Genomic DNA, 18,907 nt, shown 5'->3' on the forward strand with positions numbered 1-18,907 from the left:
TGACTTTATTGATTTCCCAAACTGACTTATTTTGACCTAGTCATAATTAGATGTATCTTAATTCATCACTTTAATACACTACACATAATACTTTGTAGTAATAATGGGTCATTAACATTCTTCACAGCTATATCCTGTATGTTATATTCATTTAAATGATAATCCCATGAGTTAGTCGTGAAAAATGTTTTGCCAGTAGAAAAACTGAAATTCAGAGATCTGTGATGCATAATATTAGTTTTTTGAGTGTGTGATGCATAATATTAGTTTTTTGAGTGTATACAAGAGTTTTCAGCTGAATAGAACTTATTTTTAAATATATTTAGAACATATTTTGTTTTGCAAGCAACTTTCTCTTTACTCATAATATTATGAGTCCTATCCTTATGAGTGTGGAGTGCCTACCTATCACCCCTCAAAGTGCAGAGTGCTGCCGATTTTAACATCTTTGCTCATGCTGTGTCTTCATAGTATGCCCTTCCTAACCTGAACTTTGTCACTTCTCTTTTTGTTTTCCAGCAGCTTTATTGGCATGTAATTTACATATCATCCAATGTAATAGTTCAGTCACTCAGTCATATCAAGGAGAACTGTACAATCATCATCACATTAATTTTTGACGATTCCACCACCCCATGGTTAAGTCACCTTTTAAATTGAGTTATGCAATCACAATTCATTATAGTGCTCCCTCCCCCTCCTGCCTTCATTATTTACTCCCATAATCTCCTTTCCCTCCTTATCACTCACCCACTACCTTTGAATTCCCTGGATTCCCTTGTATCATTTATTCTCATTATGCATTCACTCCTACTGAGCTTCACAGCTGGGGACTCAAAAGAAGACCTTTGTTTGTTTTTAAATCGCACTAAGAAGTGGTAAGGATGAAATCAAATCGCATAAAGACAAAAATCCAAATAATTCGTAAGAAGAAAAGACCCCCATCAACATTCAAAAAGCCAGGGAGGAAGAAATGTCGGTCATGAACCTTTAAGACAGTTGTAAAAACGCCTTATACTACATTTGAAAATATTTTTCACTATCGTATGTAACTGTATATCCTGTGGAGAATATTCTCCCACAGTGACTACACTACTAAACTATTACTGTCTGAAGAAACAATATCTACTAAAAGAAACATGGTTGAATGGAAAAGTCAAGTAGTATTTTAAAATATGCAAGGGACCTCAGAAAAGTCTGTTGAAAATGAAAATAGAAGATAATAGAGTTAAAAGGCAATAACCCTGGTGTTAATCCATTAAATTTTAAGTACTTGAAATGCTTTAAAGTTTTATTATAGTTATTCAATATTAATATATATGTTAATTATTTACATGGTTGGTTTTTTTAACTTCACAATAGATGGACAAGGAGAGAAGAAGCTGACTTTTATAGAGTTGTATCTACATTTGGAGTGGTATTTGATCCTGACAGAGGCCAATTTGATTGGACAAAATTTAGAGCTATGGCTAGACTACATAAGAAAACTGATGATAGTTTGGAGAAATATTTGTATGCATTCATGTCTATGTGTCGGAGGGTGTGCCGTCTTCCTTCCAAAGAAGGTAGGTAAAAAAATTCTTTTTTCCCATTTTGTCTAAGTAACAAAGTCACAAAAATTCTGAAATTTCCAATTTATCTCTTTTATGGCAGATTTCATTACGATAACATTTGACATGTCAGGAATTTTCAAAATTGCTAAAAGTTCTCAGCCCCACACTTCAGTTGAAGGAGCTAATGAAACCTTATGCATAGCTTTGAAGCATTGTCACACTGAATGGCCTACGAATTGAGACAGAAGATAGTCAGATAGAGTCCATGGGGTGGGCATCTCATGTCAGAGTGCCTTCCAAATGTGACTGAGGAAGAACTGATTTCTCAGAATGGAGCCGACCATGGTGACATGAGTCAAGTAAAGCCGATAGGAGTGAAGCCTTTAGATTCTTGTTTTGCTGATGGGGCATGACTCAAGGTGAGGTGAGCCAGTTGCAAAAATTAACTAATGATCGAACTTAGAATGTGGAAAACAGGAATCTAGGAAAATTTGAATTCACCAAAAATTAAATGGAACACATAAGGATCTATATTCTAGGCATTAGTGAGCTGAAGTGAACTGTTGTTTTCCATTTTTAATTAGAAAATCATACAGTTTACTATGCCAGGAATAACACAATCAAAAGAAATGACATAGAATTCACTGTCTAAAAGGATATTACAAAATCATTCTTGAAGTACAATGTTGTCTATGATAGGATTATATCTGTCTACCTTCAAGGAAATCCAACCAACCACAAAAACTAGTAGTGAAATTAAAGAATTCTACTAAGGACTTGGGTCTAAAATTGATCAAATGCAATCAAGAAGCATCGATAATTACTGGCGATCAGAAACAAGAAAGAAGGAGCAGTTGTTAGAAAATATATAATAGAAACAAAGCTGAAGATTGCATGGTAGAATTTTGTAAGACTAATGACTTGCTCATAGTAAATGACCTTTCTTCAACAACACTTACTGTACACATGGACTCCTCATTGAAATCAAATTGACTACATCTATGGAAAGAGGCCATGGAGAAGCTCAGTATCAACAGCTAAACCTAGCCAGGAGCTGATTGTAGAACAAATCATCAATTGCTCATAAGTAAGTTCAGGATATAGCTTCAAAAGTTAAAATGAATCCATGAGAGCCAAAATACAACTTTGAATCTATCCCACCTGAATTTTGAGAATATATCAAAACAGATTTGACACATTGAACACTAATGACAGAAGACTTGATGAGCTGAGGGAGGACATCGAGAATATCATTCATGAAGAAAGCAAAAGGTCATTAAAAAGGCAGGAAATAAAAGACCAAAATGAAGGTCAGAAGTGACTTTGAAACTTGCTCATAATCGCAAAGTAACTAAAGCAAATCGAAGAACTAAGGAAGTCAAAGAATTAAATAGAAAAATTCATAGGGCAACTCAAGAAGAAAAGGTAAATATTATATTAAGTTCTGCAAAGACCTAGAATTAGAAAACCAAAAGGGAAGAACACAGTGTATCTTAAACTGAAAGGATTCAAGGAAAAATTCAAGCCTCAAGTTACAATACTGAAAGATTCTATGGGCAAAATATTGAATGATACAGGAAGCATCAAAATCAGAAGGAAATAATACACAGCTACTGTACCCCAAAAATGATGGCTGATATTCCACAAGAACCAATGGTGATGAAGGAAGTAGTTCAATCTGCACTGAAAGCATTAGCCAAAAACAAGGTTTCAGAAATGGATGGACCACCATCAACAAGCTGAGGAAGCACTGGAAGCACTCACTTGTCTGTGTCGGGAAATGTGGGAGTCAGCCACTTGGCTAACTGACAGGAAGAAACCCACAGTTGTGCCCATTACAAAGAAAAGTAACCCAACAGAATGCCCAAATTTAGAAGAATATCATTGGTGTCACCTGCAAGTAACATTTTGCTGAAGATCATCCAACAAGGTTGCATTAGTACATTGTCAGGGAGCTGCCAAAGGTTCAGGCCAGATTCAGAAGAGGACATGGAACAAGAGATACCATTGCTAACATCAGATGACTTTTGGCTGAGAGAGAATAACAAAGATGTTTACTCATGTTTTATTGACTATGGAAAGGCAGTTGTGTGAATCTTAACAAACTTTAGATAACTCTGACAAGAATAGGAATTCCAGAATATGTCATTGTGCTCATTAGTAATTTATACATGGATCAAGAAGCATTGTGTGAACAGAACAAAGGAATAATGCATGATTTAAAATCAGAAAGGTGTGTGACAAGGTGTATCCTCTCACCATATTTATTCAGTCTGTATGTTGAGCAAATAATCAAAGAACCTTATAAGAAGAAGAGTATATGGCATCAGGATTGGAGGAAGTCTTATTAACAACATGCAGTATATAAATGATACAACGCTGCTTGCTGAAAGTGAGGAAGACTTGAAGCATTTACTGAGGAAGATCAAGGATTGTAGCCTTCAGTATGGATTACAACTCCATGTAAATGCCAAAGTCCTCACAACTGGAGGTAACATCCTGAAAAAATGAAGAAAAGGTTGAAGTTGTTACAGATGTGTCTTGTTCTTGAAAGCAGGGGTCAGGAGATCAAAAGATAAGCTGCATTACATAAATCTGCTGCAAAAGACTTCTTAAAGTGTTTAAATCAAGGGTGTTATTTTGAGGACTAAAGTGTACCTGACCCAATCATAGTTTTCAATGACCTCATATGCAAATGAAAGTTGGACATTGGATAAAGAAGATGGAGAAGAATTGATGCATTTGAATTGTGGTCCTGGAGAAGAATTCTGAAAGTGCCATGGACTGCTTCAAGGACAAACCCATCTGTTTTGGCAGGAGTGCAGACAGGGTACCCCTAGAGACAAGGATGGTGAGACTTCATCTTACGGGACTTTGGACATGTCAGGAGAGACCAGTCCCTGCAGAAGGACACCATGTTGTTAAAGTAGAGGGGCAGCAAAAAAAGAGGAAAGTCTTTAAGGAAGTGCCTGCAACAATGGGCTCAAGCATAGTAACTGTTGTGAAGATGGTGCAGGATCAAGCAGTGTTTTGTTCTGATGTGCATAAGGTCAATATGGGTTGGAACTGACTCATTGGTACCTAAAAACAACAAAAAGTTATTTCTTTGACCCTACTCCTTTTTCTTAATGCTTTTATTTTCATGGTACTTAGTTTTTTTTAAACATCATTTTATTGGGGGCTCATACAGCTCTTAGCTCAATCCATATATACATCCATTGTGTCGAGTACATATTTACATTTGTTGAACAGGGCTGATCTTAATGTACACTTTCCTAACCAATTAATGACTTTTAAATTTACCATAAGTGAACAAAAAAATCTTACATATCATGGGTTTTTCACTTAATATTTTTTTAACTGCTTTTAGACTTGCAGAAAAATTACAAAAAAATCTTGAGAAAAACTGTTGAGAATTTTCTTATGTCCCTCACTCCTTGCTCCCCTAATGTTTAGGATTGTATGTGGTTAATTATCATATAATATTCAGAGCCAGGAAATTAACACTAGTATAATAGCATTAACTAAATACCTATTTGAATTTTGCCAATTTTTTTCTCATAAATTTCACTTTGTTTCAAAATCCCACATTATGTTTAGTTGTTATTTTACTTTAGCTTTCTATTGTCTTTAGTAGGACCTCAGTCTTCCCTTGTCTTTTGTGACCTTGATACCATTGAAAAATACTGATCAGTTATTTTGCCATGTATTACTGATTTTGGAGATGTCTTCTGTTTTCAAATGTTTTGTGGATTGAGATGATCACATCTAGACAAGAATACATACATGCAGAAATGATGTGTCTAACTGTTGATGTCAATATATCATTGTTACTGATGAAATTGGGCTTGTTCACTTAGGGAAGGCAGTTTATATTGGGTTTCTACACTGTAAAATTACCAATTTTCTCCTCTATATTTAACAAATATCTAGGAAGCAATATTTGGACATTGTACAAATAATTTTTCTATTCAAACTTTCAAACATCTATTTCAATGTCCATTAGTGGGTTTGTGTTCAATAGTTATTACTATGGAATTACACTGCAAGGAAGAAATTATTCCTTCTTTCCAGAGTTTATAACCCAAGACTATCATGTATTTTGTCACTCAATGTGTTCCAGTTTGATCATTAAAAGTTTGTTCAGAGTAGTCCCTGCTTTCTTTGAACAAGTCCTATATTTGTTGTTGTTATTCTCTTTGTTTTTGCTTTTTGGAACATGTCTAAGCTTTCTGAAGTGATGCAGCTTCACAAATATAAAACATCACTGAAAGTAATATAAAATGATCAATGCTGAAATGAAATACTTGAAGTTAGTTTGTCCACATGTTCCTCCGTTCCTGTGAAACACATAAAGCCTTCCTTTGGTGCCCCTTTGGTTTACTAGAATTGTCTCAGTGACTGGAATGGTGGGAAATGCAAACTTTTATTTATGAAGTATCATTTAACAGTTGTAATTTGTCTTTATACGTGAGTTTGAACAAATTTTTTTTCTTTTGAGCTAACAGCTGTTTTTTTTTAAATCATTTTATTTGGGGCTCTTACAGCTCTTATTATAATCCATACATCCATCTATTGTGCCAAGCACCTTTGCACATATGTTGCCATCATTTTCAAAGCATTTTCTTTCTACTTGAACCCTTGGTATCAGCTCATTTCCCCCCTGCCCCCATCATGAACCCTTGATACTTTATAAATTATTATTATTTTTTCTTGTCTTATAACCAACTGCTGTCTCCCTTTACCCACTATTCTGTTGTTCATCCCCCACCTTCTGCTTGCCCTCCTGGTATCACTACTCTCATTATTGGTTCTGAGGAGTTTATCTGTCCTGGATTGTGAGCTCTTATCTGTGCCAGTGTACATGTTCTGGTCTAGCAGGATTTATAAGGTAGAATTGAGGTCAGGATAGTGGAGGACGGGGAAGCATTAAAGAACTAGAGAGGAAAGTAGTGTGTTTTGTCGGTGCTATACTGCACCCTGACTGGCTTGTCCTTTCCTTGTGACCCTTCTGTGAGAGTATGTCCAATTGTCTACAGATGGGCTTGGGTCTCCACTCGTGCTCTCCCCATCACATCAATATGATTTTTTGTCGGGTCTTTTATGCCTGACGCCTGATCCCATCAACACTTCTTGATCATACAGGCTGGTGTACTTCTTCCATGTGGGCTCTGTTGCTTCTCAGCTAGATGGCCGCTTGTTGATCTTCACGCCTTTAAGACCCCAGATGCTATATTTTGATAGCCGGGCACCATCCTCTGTCATGACCACATTTGCTTATACACCCATTTTGTCTTCAGCAATCTTATCTGGAAGGTGAGTAGCATAGAATGCCAGGTTATTAGAACAAAGTGTTCTTGCACTGAGGGAGATTTAAACACTAATAGCTCCCTTAATGATAAAGAATGCTTTAAAAGTAATTTCCTAGCTATATTGATATGCTTCCAGATTATAATTAGGAGAGTACATTTTAAAATATTGCTACAAAATTATGTTGTTAAATTCTCTACTTTTTTGCTTCACAGCAACCCTGTGTACAACAGAACAAAACACTGCTGAGTCCTACACCAGCCTCACAGTTGTTATGTTTGGGCCTCTTGTTGCAGCCATTGGGTCATCATCTAGTTAAGGGCCTTCCTCTCTTTCCCTAACCCTGTAACAAGCATAATGTCCTTTTCCTGGTATTTGTCTCCCCTGACAACATGAGTTGCTAAGGAGTAATCCCTTATTCTGTTCATACAACTGCATCTTGGTGTGTACAGATTTTGCATGAGCACAATAAAATGTTCTGAAATTTACATTCTTCTCAATCTTATCCATAGCTTATTATCATCAAAAATCATAGAAGCTGATATCAAAGAGGTTAAGAGGAAAAAAATGTTTTGAAATTGATGGTGGTAACAACTGTAAAATTATGCTTGATCTGACTGAATTATGAATTGTTATAATATTTGTAAGAGCTCCAATAAAATGGTTAATCAAAAATCAGAGAAGCTTTTTTTTGAAAAATGTTAAAATGTGAAATTATTGTTTCTCAACATATGCTCCACATAAGTATCAATTCTTATGAAGGTGATGTTTCCATATTTCTAACCCCTCCCTGAAGAAATCTACCTTCTTCAGTTTACACCACATCAAAATAATGTTTTTGATAATAATAATTTATAAATTATCAAGGGTTCATGAAGGAGTGGGGAGCGGGGAGGAAGGGGGGAAATGAGGAGCTGATATTAAGGGCTCAAGTATAAACCAAATGTTTTGAGAATGATGATGCCAACAAATGTTCAAATGTGCTTGACACAATGGATGTATGTATGGATTGTGATAAGAATTGTACAAGCCCCAATAAAATGTTTTTTTTTTTAAATAGTAGTTTTGGTAACCACTGAGGGACTCGCATCATGTTCTTTGGGTTTATTATGCAAAAAGATATCTGAAGGGGGTAGATCAGGATTGTCGGGTGGGTGCAGTACAATTTACCAATGAAATTATTGTAGGGAAGCTGTTGATACCCTCAATGAATGAGCAGATGTGTTTTCATGATGGAAAAATATTCCTCAGCACAATTTTCCTGGCCTTTTTACACTGATGCAATTTTCTATTTTCTTAAAACGTTTCCACAATAAGCACCCATGGTTATCCTGTAATACTTGAGAAAATATCAAGATTACCCCCTTTGGCATAGCAACAACAACCAAAAAACAGTTACCATCACCTTTTGAACTAACCCCTTTTCCTTGAATTCAACTGGCCCAGAAAGATCTCCATGGAAACCACTGTTTTGATTGGACCTTGCTCTCGGGGACATATTGATAATTCCAAGACTCATTCCCAGTTAGACTCTATTCCATAAGATGGTAGCTTCCATATTCCTTTTTTAAAAAAAAGGCTTTTCTTTTAAAACTCAGCTCTTTGAACAAGCTGATCCTCATATAACATGTTTGACAACACATGACCAGCCAAAAGCTTGCTGAAACCAGAATGTTTATTTAAAGTTAAAAATTCCATCTTCAGTAGCTCTCACTTCATTGATAATTCTGTGGTCTTTTCCCACTAGTTTCTAGACTTACGCCACAGTTCATTTATTGATCAAGTTTGTCAGTCTCTTTTGGCTCAGCATCCTTTACAGAAAGTTAAAGCTGATTAGAATCTTATGTGAAGAGGAAAGAGTCCTAGGATAAGCAATTCACTAAAGAAAAAAGAACAAAGTAGGAGACATGTTGTGTTACCTACTGACCTTAAAACCAATAATTGAGCCACAGTAGTCAAAACTGCGTGGTACTGGTACAGCAATAGATCGTATATAAACCAGTAAACACAATAAAGAATCCACAATTAAATGTATCCATTTACAGACAACTGAACTTTGAAAAGGGCCAAATACATAAATTGGGTGCAGGCAAAATTGGATTACCATTTACAGAAGAATGAAGGAGGACTCAGATCTCAGACCATAGCAAAACACTGAAGATGGGTTAAAGACCTAAATATATATCCTGGAAATATCGTGATCATTAATGAGAAAATAAGAAAAAACTTTAGGACTATAATACAGAATATAAACATACTACCCAACTATGAAAAATGCACACAGTAGAACCCAAAATAGATGACTGGGATCTCCTAGAAATAAGACACTTAGGTGGTGCATCAAAAGACATCATCAAAAGGGTAAAGTAAGAACTCAGGGAAAATGTTAATAACACATGAGACAAAGGACTAATCTCTAAAATCTATGGAAACTTGCAACATCTCAATAAGAAAAAGATAAGTAATCCCAATTTTTTAAATGGGCAGTGAACATGAACAGACAGTTCACCAAAGAAGACATTCAGGCAAGATATGACAAAACAACGATGTATAAATTACCAAGGGCATATGAGGGAGGGGGGAATGGGGAGGGAGGAGGGGAAAAAAAAGAGGACCTGATGCAAGGGGCTTAAGTGGAGAGCAAATGCCTTGAGAATGATTGGGGCAGGGAATGTATGGATGTGCTTTATACAATTGATGTATGTATATGTATGGATTGTGGTAAGAGTTGTATGAGTTCCTAATAAAATGTAAAAGAAGAAAAAAAAAAGAAGACATTCAGGAGGCCAACAAACATATGAAAAGAGTCTCAAAACCACTAGCCATCTGAAATACAAATCAAAACAATGGTGAGATACCACCTTACACTGGCATGGATAGCAAAGAGAAGATTTGGAGATACGGGAACTCCCATATACTGTTGGTGGAACCTAAAAATGTGCAACCATTATGGAAAGTGAGTGATATGACATTATCTATCTCAAGCAACTGGGAACAGAAATACCATAGGACCCATCAGTCCCTTTCAGTTTATACCCTAAAGAAGTAAAAGCCAAAGCACAAGTAGATATATGCGCTCCCATGTTCCCTGAGCACTGTTAACATTAGCAAGACTGTGTAAACAACCTAAATATACCCATCAGTGGAAGAATGAATAAACTTCAGTACACTGACACAGTGGAATACTATACATTGCTAAAATATGATGATGAAACCTGAAGCATCTAGTGGCATGGATGGAATGAGAGAAGATGCATGAATTTCGTTAATCACAAAAGGACAAATATTTTATGAAACCACTATTATAAAGAAAAACTGAACAGTTTTCATACCTAAAGAAACAAGCTTTAATGGTTGGGTCGGGGGAAGTGAAGCAATAGGCTAGCTCAGGGGTTAGCAAACTGGAGTTCTTGAGCCATGTGCAGCTTTTTTCATATGTACATGTGGCTCAGAAGTAAAACTGAAAATTTTAGAAGAATATGGTGATCTCATTTGTTTGTAAAAATAAGATACTGAATACCGTATATACTCATGTATAAGCCAAGTTTTTCAGCTCGTTTTTTATTGCAGTTTTGTGGTAAAATTAGGTGCGTTGGCTGATACTCAGGGCGGCTTATACTCAAGTATATACAGTAATTTTTTAGTTGTTATGAGGGACAGGATTGGCTCTTCCATTGCAAAAGTTTGCTAACCTGGGCTTGAGGGCCCAACCCAAAACCAGATTTGCTCCCATGGGTTCAATGCTAGTTCATAGTGACCCCTGTGGGTTTCTGCGACTTTAACTGTTTATGAGAAGAGAAGGCCCAGTCTCTCTCCCATGAAGTTACTGGTAGTTTTCAACTGCCAACCATGCAGATCGCAGCCCAACATATAACCACTTACATGACCAGGACTTGAGGGTAGCCAGGTATTCTCTGTGTGGAGGAAGAAATAGTATTCTACAAGAGGGAGAAGAAAAATCAGAGGGTGGGTAGGGAAAGCTTTTGGGAGGTTTGATAAGCAGTTTAAGTTATTGAGTACAAAATTATCTGAAATTTGAACTCCCACTTAATTCATAATAAAAAATGTTTTAACATGTTCACTCGGGTTTTGTTAAGAATTTGATATTGTTTGTGGCCTTAAAGCCTTCTTTTCCCATGGCACAAAAAGAATTCTCTTTTAAAAAGATATCCTGACTGGAGTTACACAAGTGTGTTACTGAGGGAACTGGTCTACTATCACCCACTGTTCTCAAAGACAAGTTTAGACACACTGTTTAGAATGCACGGGGAATTCCTGACCCATAGGCCATATGAGACCCAAGAAATCATCAATACCAGCTAATGTCACACGCTTCATTATAGAGAAGCAGTTTTGGCCATCACATTAGGGGTGAGCTAAATATTTGACCAGTATGGCCTGCAAATGATTTTATAAATATCATTATAATCTATAAATACAAATGATATTCTATAACGACCTGATTTCAAATATTTATTATTCTTCATTTTGAAATATTAGAGAAAACCTACAAACTTTGCCATGATTTAGATCAGTAGTACGTTTAAAAGTACAGGTATATGCTGTTTTCTGAAAAGTCACTCTGTGCCACTTGATTTTTACAAAAGACCCTCATTAATCCCTGTTTTTGCTAACCTAAAGACATATAAAAGGACTTTTGCTTTTATGGAAAAGGTGAAAAGTGCCTCCAGCATTTGTGTTGCAGTGGGCTGTTAGAGAGGCAGTGTGCACCGTGTGGTGCAGGAGTGATCTTGCTAAGCTGCTTCTCTGGGAATTACACCCAGCATCTCACCACCAAGCTGCCATACTTTGGAACTATGCCTGTAAATATTATGTTTATGTTACTTTAGGTTTCATGTGTTATTTGGTATGATTTGATGAAGTATTTTTAATTTATTATTTTTGTTCTTGTTACAATGTAGAATTGGTGGATCCAAACATTTTTATCCAGCCAATCACAGAAGAACGTGCTTCTAGGACTTTATATCGCATTGAACTTCTAAGGAAAGTACGAGAACAGGCTCTCCGACACCCACAATTATTTGAACGCTTAAAGCTTTGTCATCCAAATCCAGACTTACCCATCTGGTGGGAATGTGGCTCTCATGATAGGGATTTGCTTATTGGAGCTGCTAAACATGGGGTGAGCCGAACAGATTATCACATTCTTCGTGATCCTGAACTCTCATTTATGGCAGCTCAGAGGAACTACAGTCAAAGTAAGATGGCTCATTCCAGGACTTCTACCCCACTTTTACAGCAATATCAAGTTGCACTTTCTGCTTCTTCTCTTACCTCTCTACCTAGACTCCTAGATGCTAAAGGTATAATTCTAGAGGATATGAAAGTTAAAAGTGAAAACCTTAAAGAGGAGCCTCAGTCTTCTGAAGAAGAATCTATGTCTTCTGAGGAAACCAGGACACTAATAAAGTCTGAGCCTGTCAGTCCAAAGAATGGTGTTTTACCGCAGGCTACTGGAGACCAGAAATCTGGTGGAAAAGGAGAAACAGACAGACGCATGGTTGCAGCCAGAACAGAACCCCTAACTCCAAACCCATCTTCTAAGAAACAGCGAGTCCACAAAAGAGGGTCAGAATCTAGTTCTGATTCTGACTCCGATTCTGAGAGGTCATCTTGTTCTTCCCGGTCATCTTCCTCCTCCTCTTCTTCCTCCTCCTCTTGTTCCCACTCTCGATCAGGCTCTAGTTCTTCATCCTCATCTTGTTCTTCAGCATCGTCTTCTTCCTCCTCTTCTTCCTCCTCCTCATCATCTTCTTCATCTTCGTCAGAAGAGAGTGACAGTGAAGAAGAGGAAGTCCAAAAGCGAGGTATATGAAATTGATTTTACCCTTTTTAAGACACTTCACGTGAAAATGAAAATTAGATGATCATATTTAAATTTGTTATCTTAAAATTTATATGTACACATATTTTTAGAGATATTATTGAAAAAGAAACTAGTTTCCCATTCAGTAGGATTCCAAACATTGCAAAATTGGTGTATCCAGTCATAGGAACTAGAGGTTTTACACAGTAATATCCCAGGTTGCCGCTAGTTTAGTAATTATATTTTCCCCAGCAATAGATGAACAATTAGTTAACAAAAGATAACACCCACCAGCCATGTCTTAGCTTGAAAAAGCACATTCAGATTCCCGAGAGTATCTGAGCCCATAATCAACACCCATCTACTCCGGTTAGAGGACAGGTCCTGCAGCATGAAAACAAAGTCATAGAGATGATCCTCTCTGCAGGTGTCTGTAGCCATCCAACAGTCCAGGTGCAAGGAAGGTGAGGCCACATTCAGACGTATGGGAGCCTCTCTGATTTACAGTGTCTCAAACCCAAAAGAGCCAGAACCTACTGTAACCACTTCAGGAGTTGTTAATAATTCCTGGATTACTAAAGAGATATGCCCAATTATAATACTTATGAAGAGAACTGTGGTTTCCTCATCAGGCATTATAGTCCTCCCAGTTCATATACTGTCACCCAACCAGGAGTCATTTTTATAAGTAGTGTTGCCTGTGACATAATTGTCATGTACTATCCTTATCTGTTCCCAGAGAAACAAACATAGGAAGTTTACTGAAGGTCAAATTTCCAGACAGAAGAATGATTTTGTCAAACTTTGCCTTCTTAACACTACTTGTTTTGCTTTTATCCTAATTGTATAAAGAAAAAGTACTTTACTATATTCTAGGTATTTTTCTATTATTTGTTTTTAAACATCTGAATAATTATGAGATTTGAAAAAACAAAACGATTTGATGCAATCTTGTATAATGATGATTGTTTTTAGCAGAAGGTACCCCTCACATGAAAGCCTATGATGAAGAAAGTGTTGCCTCACTGAGCACTACCCAGGATGAGACTCAAGATAGTTTCCAGATGAACAATGGGACACCAGAGTCTGCCTACCTTTTACAAGGTGGATACATGCTGGCAGCATCATATTGGCCAAAGGTAAATGAGTAATTTCTTGTTGGGATGGCCCATTTTCTGAATATTTTTCTATATTAATGCGTTAATGCTTGGTATTTCTAATATGTGGGGAAAATAGAATATTTGAAATTTAGAATGACATTTAGTATTATTATGTATTCTCACTTCTATCTTGACAATTCTGAATCATAATGACCCTATAAGACAATATAACTGTCTCTGTGGGTTTCCTATACTATAAATCTTTATGAGAACAAAAACCTCATTGTTCTCCTGTGGAACAGGTGGTGGTTTGAACATCTGGCCTTGTAGTTTACAACCCAATATATAACACACAATGCCACCAGAGCTCCTTATTGAGTGCATTAGGTCTTTGCAATGTGTTTGTGTCTCAACATTATTAAAATGGTTTAAAAAGATAACATGTTAACATTCACATACAAATTAATAATTAATTGCTTCTTTATGAAAAGGTATTTTCAACCGAGTGCACTTGAAGAAATGTAACCAGTTGTGACCTAGGGAAAAAAGGGTCATTCAATAATTTTAGAGTTAAGATTGGATTAATGCAGTCCTTCTAGAAGGTTAATGGGCTGACGTGGGTTCTTTGTTTACATAGTGCTGCTTCAGAAAACTGTCAGTATTCTTACCATTTTATTTTACTTATATACCAAGTATTATCAATCTTAGTACTAGTTGAAATATAAAAAATAAAACACGTAAAATTGTGTTTATTTGTAAATATTTTATTTGAAAATTTAGAATAAATGTGTTTTAGGGTTCAGAATTTATACCTCTGAACTAATAAATTTTTCAAATGTCCAAAGAAATGTTTAGAAGCCTGTAGTTCTTGTTAGCAGCCATCTAGTTGGTTCCAACCCATAGCAACCTTGTGCACAACAGAATGAAACCCTGCATGCAGTCCTGTACCGTCCTCCCACAATCGCTCCTACACTTAAGCATTGTAGCCATCATGTCGATCCATCTCCTTGAGACCCTTCCTTTTTTTCACTGTCCCTCTATTTTACCAAACATGATATCCTTCTCCGGAGACTAGTCTCTTCTGACAGCGTATCCAAAGTAAATCAGATGAAGTCTTGCCATGCTTGCTTCTAAGAAGTACTCTGACTGTACTTCTTCCAAGACAGACCAGTTTTTCCTTTTAGCAGTCCATGATACTTTAAATATTCTTCTCCATCACCATATTTCAAATGCATCTTTTCTTTTCTACTCTTCTTTATCCATGTCCAACTTTCATATCCATGTAAAGCATTGAAAGTACCGTGGCTTGTGTCAGGTGCACTTTCATCCTGAGTGACATCCTTGCTTTTCAATGCTCTAAAAAGGTCTTGTACAGCAGATGTACCAAATGCGACTCATCTTTTGATCTCTTGACTACTGCTTCCGTGAGCATTGATTGCATCTACAAGCAATACAAAATCATCGACAACTTCAGCTTTCCTTCGTTTATCATATTACCCATTGGTCTAGTTTTGTGGATTTTGATCTTCTTCACATTGAGTTATAATCCATACTGAAGGCTACAATCCTTGATCTTTATCAGCAAGTGCTTCAAGTCCTTCTCACTTTCAGTTTGTGAGGTTGTGGCATCTTCATGTAGCATGTTATTAATAAACCTTCCTCCAATTCTGATGCCACTTTCTTCTTCATATCAGCCAGCTTCTATGATTCTTTGCTCATGATACAGATTGAATAAGTATGGTGAGAAGATAAAACCCTACAACCCTGATGCACACCTTCACTTACTTTAAACCATGCAGTATTCCCTTGTGTTCTCACAGCTGCTCTTGGTCCTTGTACAAATTCAGCATAAGTACAACGAAGTGTTCTGGAATTCCTTTTCTTCCCACGGTTATTCAATTTGTTAGAATCCACAAAGTCGAATGCCTTTGCATAGTCAATAAAGTAAAAGTACACATCTTTCTGTATTCTTTGCTGTCAACCAAGAGCTATCTGACAGAGATATGCCTTGTAACACATCATCTTCTGAATCTGGCCTGAACTTCTGGTAGCTCCCTGTCAGTGGACTGCTGTAACAGTTGTTGGATGATCTTCAGCAAAACATTACTTGCATATGATATCAATGAGCATTTTGTTTGGTAACCTTTTTTTGGAATGGGTACAAACAGAAATCTCTTCCACTTTGTTGGCCAGGTAGCTGGCATAGACAGTGTATGCTTCCAGTGCTTCATCAGCTTGTTGAAACATTCCCATTGGTATTCCATCAATTTCTGGAGCCTTGTTTTGGGATTATGCTTTCAATACAGCTTGAACATCCCCCTTCAGCACCATTGGTTCTTGCTCATATGAGACCTCCTGAAGTGGTTGTACATCAACCAGTTTCTGTGTTACAATGACTGTGTGTTATTCCCATCTGCTTTTGGTCCTTCCTGTAGCATTCAATATTTTCCCCTAGATTTTTTTTCATATTGCAATTTGAGGCTTCAATTTTTTGAGTTCATTCAGTTTAAGATATACTGAGTATGTATGTCTTTTGGTTTTCTAATTCTAGGTCTTTGCAAATTTCATTATAATATTTGACTTTATCTTCTCAAGCTGCCCTTAAAATTTTTCTGGTCAGCTCTTTGACTTTATTAATTCTTCCATTTGCTTTAGCTACTCTTGATTGAGAGCAAGTTTCAGAGTCTCTTCTGACATCCACTTTGATCTTTTCATTATTTCCTGTCGTTTTAATGAACTTTTGTTTTCTTATGAGTGATGTTCTTGATGCCCTCTCACAGCTCATCATGTCTTCTTCTGTCATTAATATTCAGTGTGTCAAAACTTTTCTTGAACTACTTACAGAATTCAGGTAGTATAGATTCAAGGTTGAATCTTGGCTCTCATGGACTTGTTTTAATTTTCCTCAACTTTTCCCTGAACATACATATGAGCAATAGATGATCTGTTCCAAGGTCAATCCATGGCCTGGTTTTAATTGCTGATATTGAGCTTCTCCATGGTCTCTTCCCAAAGATGTAGGTATAGTACAATTTCACTTTTTACAAAAAAAAAGTGTGGATTTTAGTATGTTTTAGAGTAGATATATTTATGAATAGGTGTAACAGTTTGATATGCTGTCTTTTAAAAGCTTTTCTGTATAAATGTTTACCTCTGGAAGCAAAGTTGGAAAATTCTAGAATATAAGATGTCTACTCTTACACGAGATGCCTCAGTTGTTTAAAATTTTTACAAGGAAGCTATATTACTTTTTAAATCATAAAAAATAAACTACTCTTTCATGATATTTTAAACCTTATCAAAGGTAATTTGTACTTGTGTAATTCTTTTCACAAATTTTAGTGTGTATGAGAATATGTATACTTCCACATATCCCTATGCTGTGCTAGTTTCAAGGATCCTTTTGGCATTGTGAGTTACGTGTGTGGCTTCTAATTGCAAAGTCAGAAAAGAGATGAGGCCAGCTGCTCTTATAAAGGTTTGTGGTTTCATTACCCTAGATAGGCTTGCGACCATTCGGAATTGACTCAGTGACAGTGAATTTGTGTTTTTGGTACCAATTTAATCTGTCAAAAATCATGAGTTCCCAAAGTTCTGGCCTAAATTTTAAAGTGATACTCTGATATCACATGCTTTTCCAGGATCGTGTGATGATCAATCGGCTGGATAGTATTTGCCAAACGGTTCTGAAAGGGAAGTGGCCTTCAGCTAGAAGAAGTTATGATGCTAATACTGTGGCCTCTTTCTATACCACAAAACTTCTGGACAGCCCTGGAGCAGCTACAGAATCTAGCGAGCCCAGTGTCCCCACTCCCTCAGGTGCAGGTGTTAAAGAAGAGCATGAACAGTCACCACAGATGTCAAAGGTGAAGAAGCATGTACGAGAAAAGGAGTTTACAGTGAAAATCAAAGACGTATGTTTATTTTTATTGCCCTAGGACCTGATTGCGATTGCGGTGTGCAGCATGCTTTTCCTGCAAATGGCTGCCTGCTCTGACTCTTACTTCCTTCACATACTTGTTTTTCGGTGTTTGGATTGGTTTCTTTTTGATATCCAAGTTATTAACCTTGAGTCTTCTACTAGAAGTGTCATCATTAAGTATATTTTTCTCCCTGTACTTCTTAAAGTAGTACTTCTGCTGGTTAAGATGCTTTCTTAAACAGTCTGACAATTTCTAACCATATTGATTCTTTCATATAATATTTAGCTAGTATGGCAGTGCCTTCATCTATTTAAATATGTGGCATGCACTGTTACCAGTAACATTTTCACTTTTTAATATGCTTCTCTGAAGATAAAATACTCAGTGTCTACAATGAGTTATGTGCTCTAAAGTACAGTGTGACTAAAGCACATAGAAATGTATGTCGGGGAAGAATGTATGTCGAAAGGTGACAGTGTTACAATCTACTAGTCACATGAAAAACTTAATTTTGTGCAGGAAAGTATAGTGTGTGGATTTTTTCCCTCATTTAAAACAGGAAATTTAATATTCTAGGGATTTAAAATTATTTAAATATTTCCTTCAATTATTTTATGAGCAAAGTCATGATCAGTGTTTCAGGGTTTTACTTCACTCTTTAAAAGTAGGGTTGGGGGGGCAGAAAATCCCTGAGTGTCCTGTAGTATGATTTAACACTTTCTTTCTTAATAATGGCATTTTTTTAACAGGAAGGTGGTTTGAAGTTGACATTTCAGAAGCAAGGACTTGCACAAAAGAGACCACTTGATAGTGAAGATGGTGCTCTGGGGCAGCAGCAGTACCTCACTCGTCTTCGGGAGCTTCAGAGTGCATCCGAGACCAACCTCGTCAATTTTCAAAAATGCCCACCAGTTTCAGGTGAAAATTGTCTCCGTGTGTATCATTCCCTGTTACTTTCAAGTCCTCTTTGATACACTCCAATTGTCCTTCACTGTGGGGCCTTAAAGGAATCAGCATAATTTGTTAAGCTTTTTAAAAAAAATCATTTTATTGGGGGCTCATACAACTCTTATAACAATGTATACATGCATCAATTGTGTAAAGCACATTTGCATATTCGTTACCCTCATTCTCAAAACATTTGCTCTCCACTTAAGCCCCTGGCATTAGCTCCTCATTTTCCCCCTCCCTCCC

The 18,907-nt window shown here is 36.7% G+C and overlaps 1 protein-coding gene across 11 annotated transcripts in view; it reads left to right on the forward strand.

The window, feature by feature from the left end:
* Positions 1-18,907, forward strand: part of CHD9 (chromodomain helicase DNA binding protein 9) — a 261,384-nt gene that overhangs the window by 209,187 nt on the left and 33,290 nt on the right. For 5 of the 11 annotated variants that reach the window (XM_075536429.1, XM_075536430.1, XM_075536431.1 and 2 more), the window contains 5 exons: positions 1,363-1,565; positions 11,786-12,691; positions 13,666-13,829; positions 17,432-17,704; positions 18,463-18,631. In XM_075536429.1, coding sequence (XP_075392544.1) covers positions 1,363-1,565; positions 11,786-12,691; positions 13,666-13,829; positions 17,432-17,704; positions 18,463-18,631 — 1,715 coding nt within the window. The remainder of the gene's footprint in view (positions 1-1,362; positions 1,566-11,785; positions 12,692-13,665; positions 13,830-17,431; positions 17,705-18,462; positions 18,632-18,907) is intronic. The other 6 variants (XM_075536433.1, XM_075536438.1, XM_075536432.1 and 3 more) reach the window with 5 other exon arrangements.

Source organism: Tenrec ecaudatus, chromosome 18, assembly GCF_050624435.1.
Source record: "Tenrec ecaudatus isolate mTenEca1 chromosome 18, mTenEca1.hap1, whole genome shotgun sequence".
NCBI classification, from domain to species: Eukaryota; Metazoa; Chordata; class Mammalia; order Afrosoricida; family Tenrecidae; genus Tenrec; species Tenrec ecaudatus.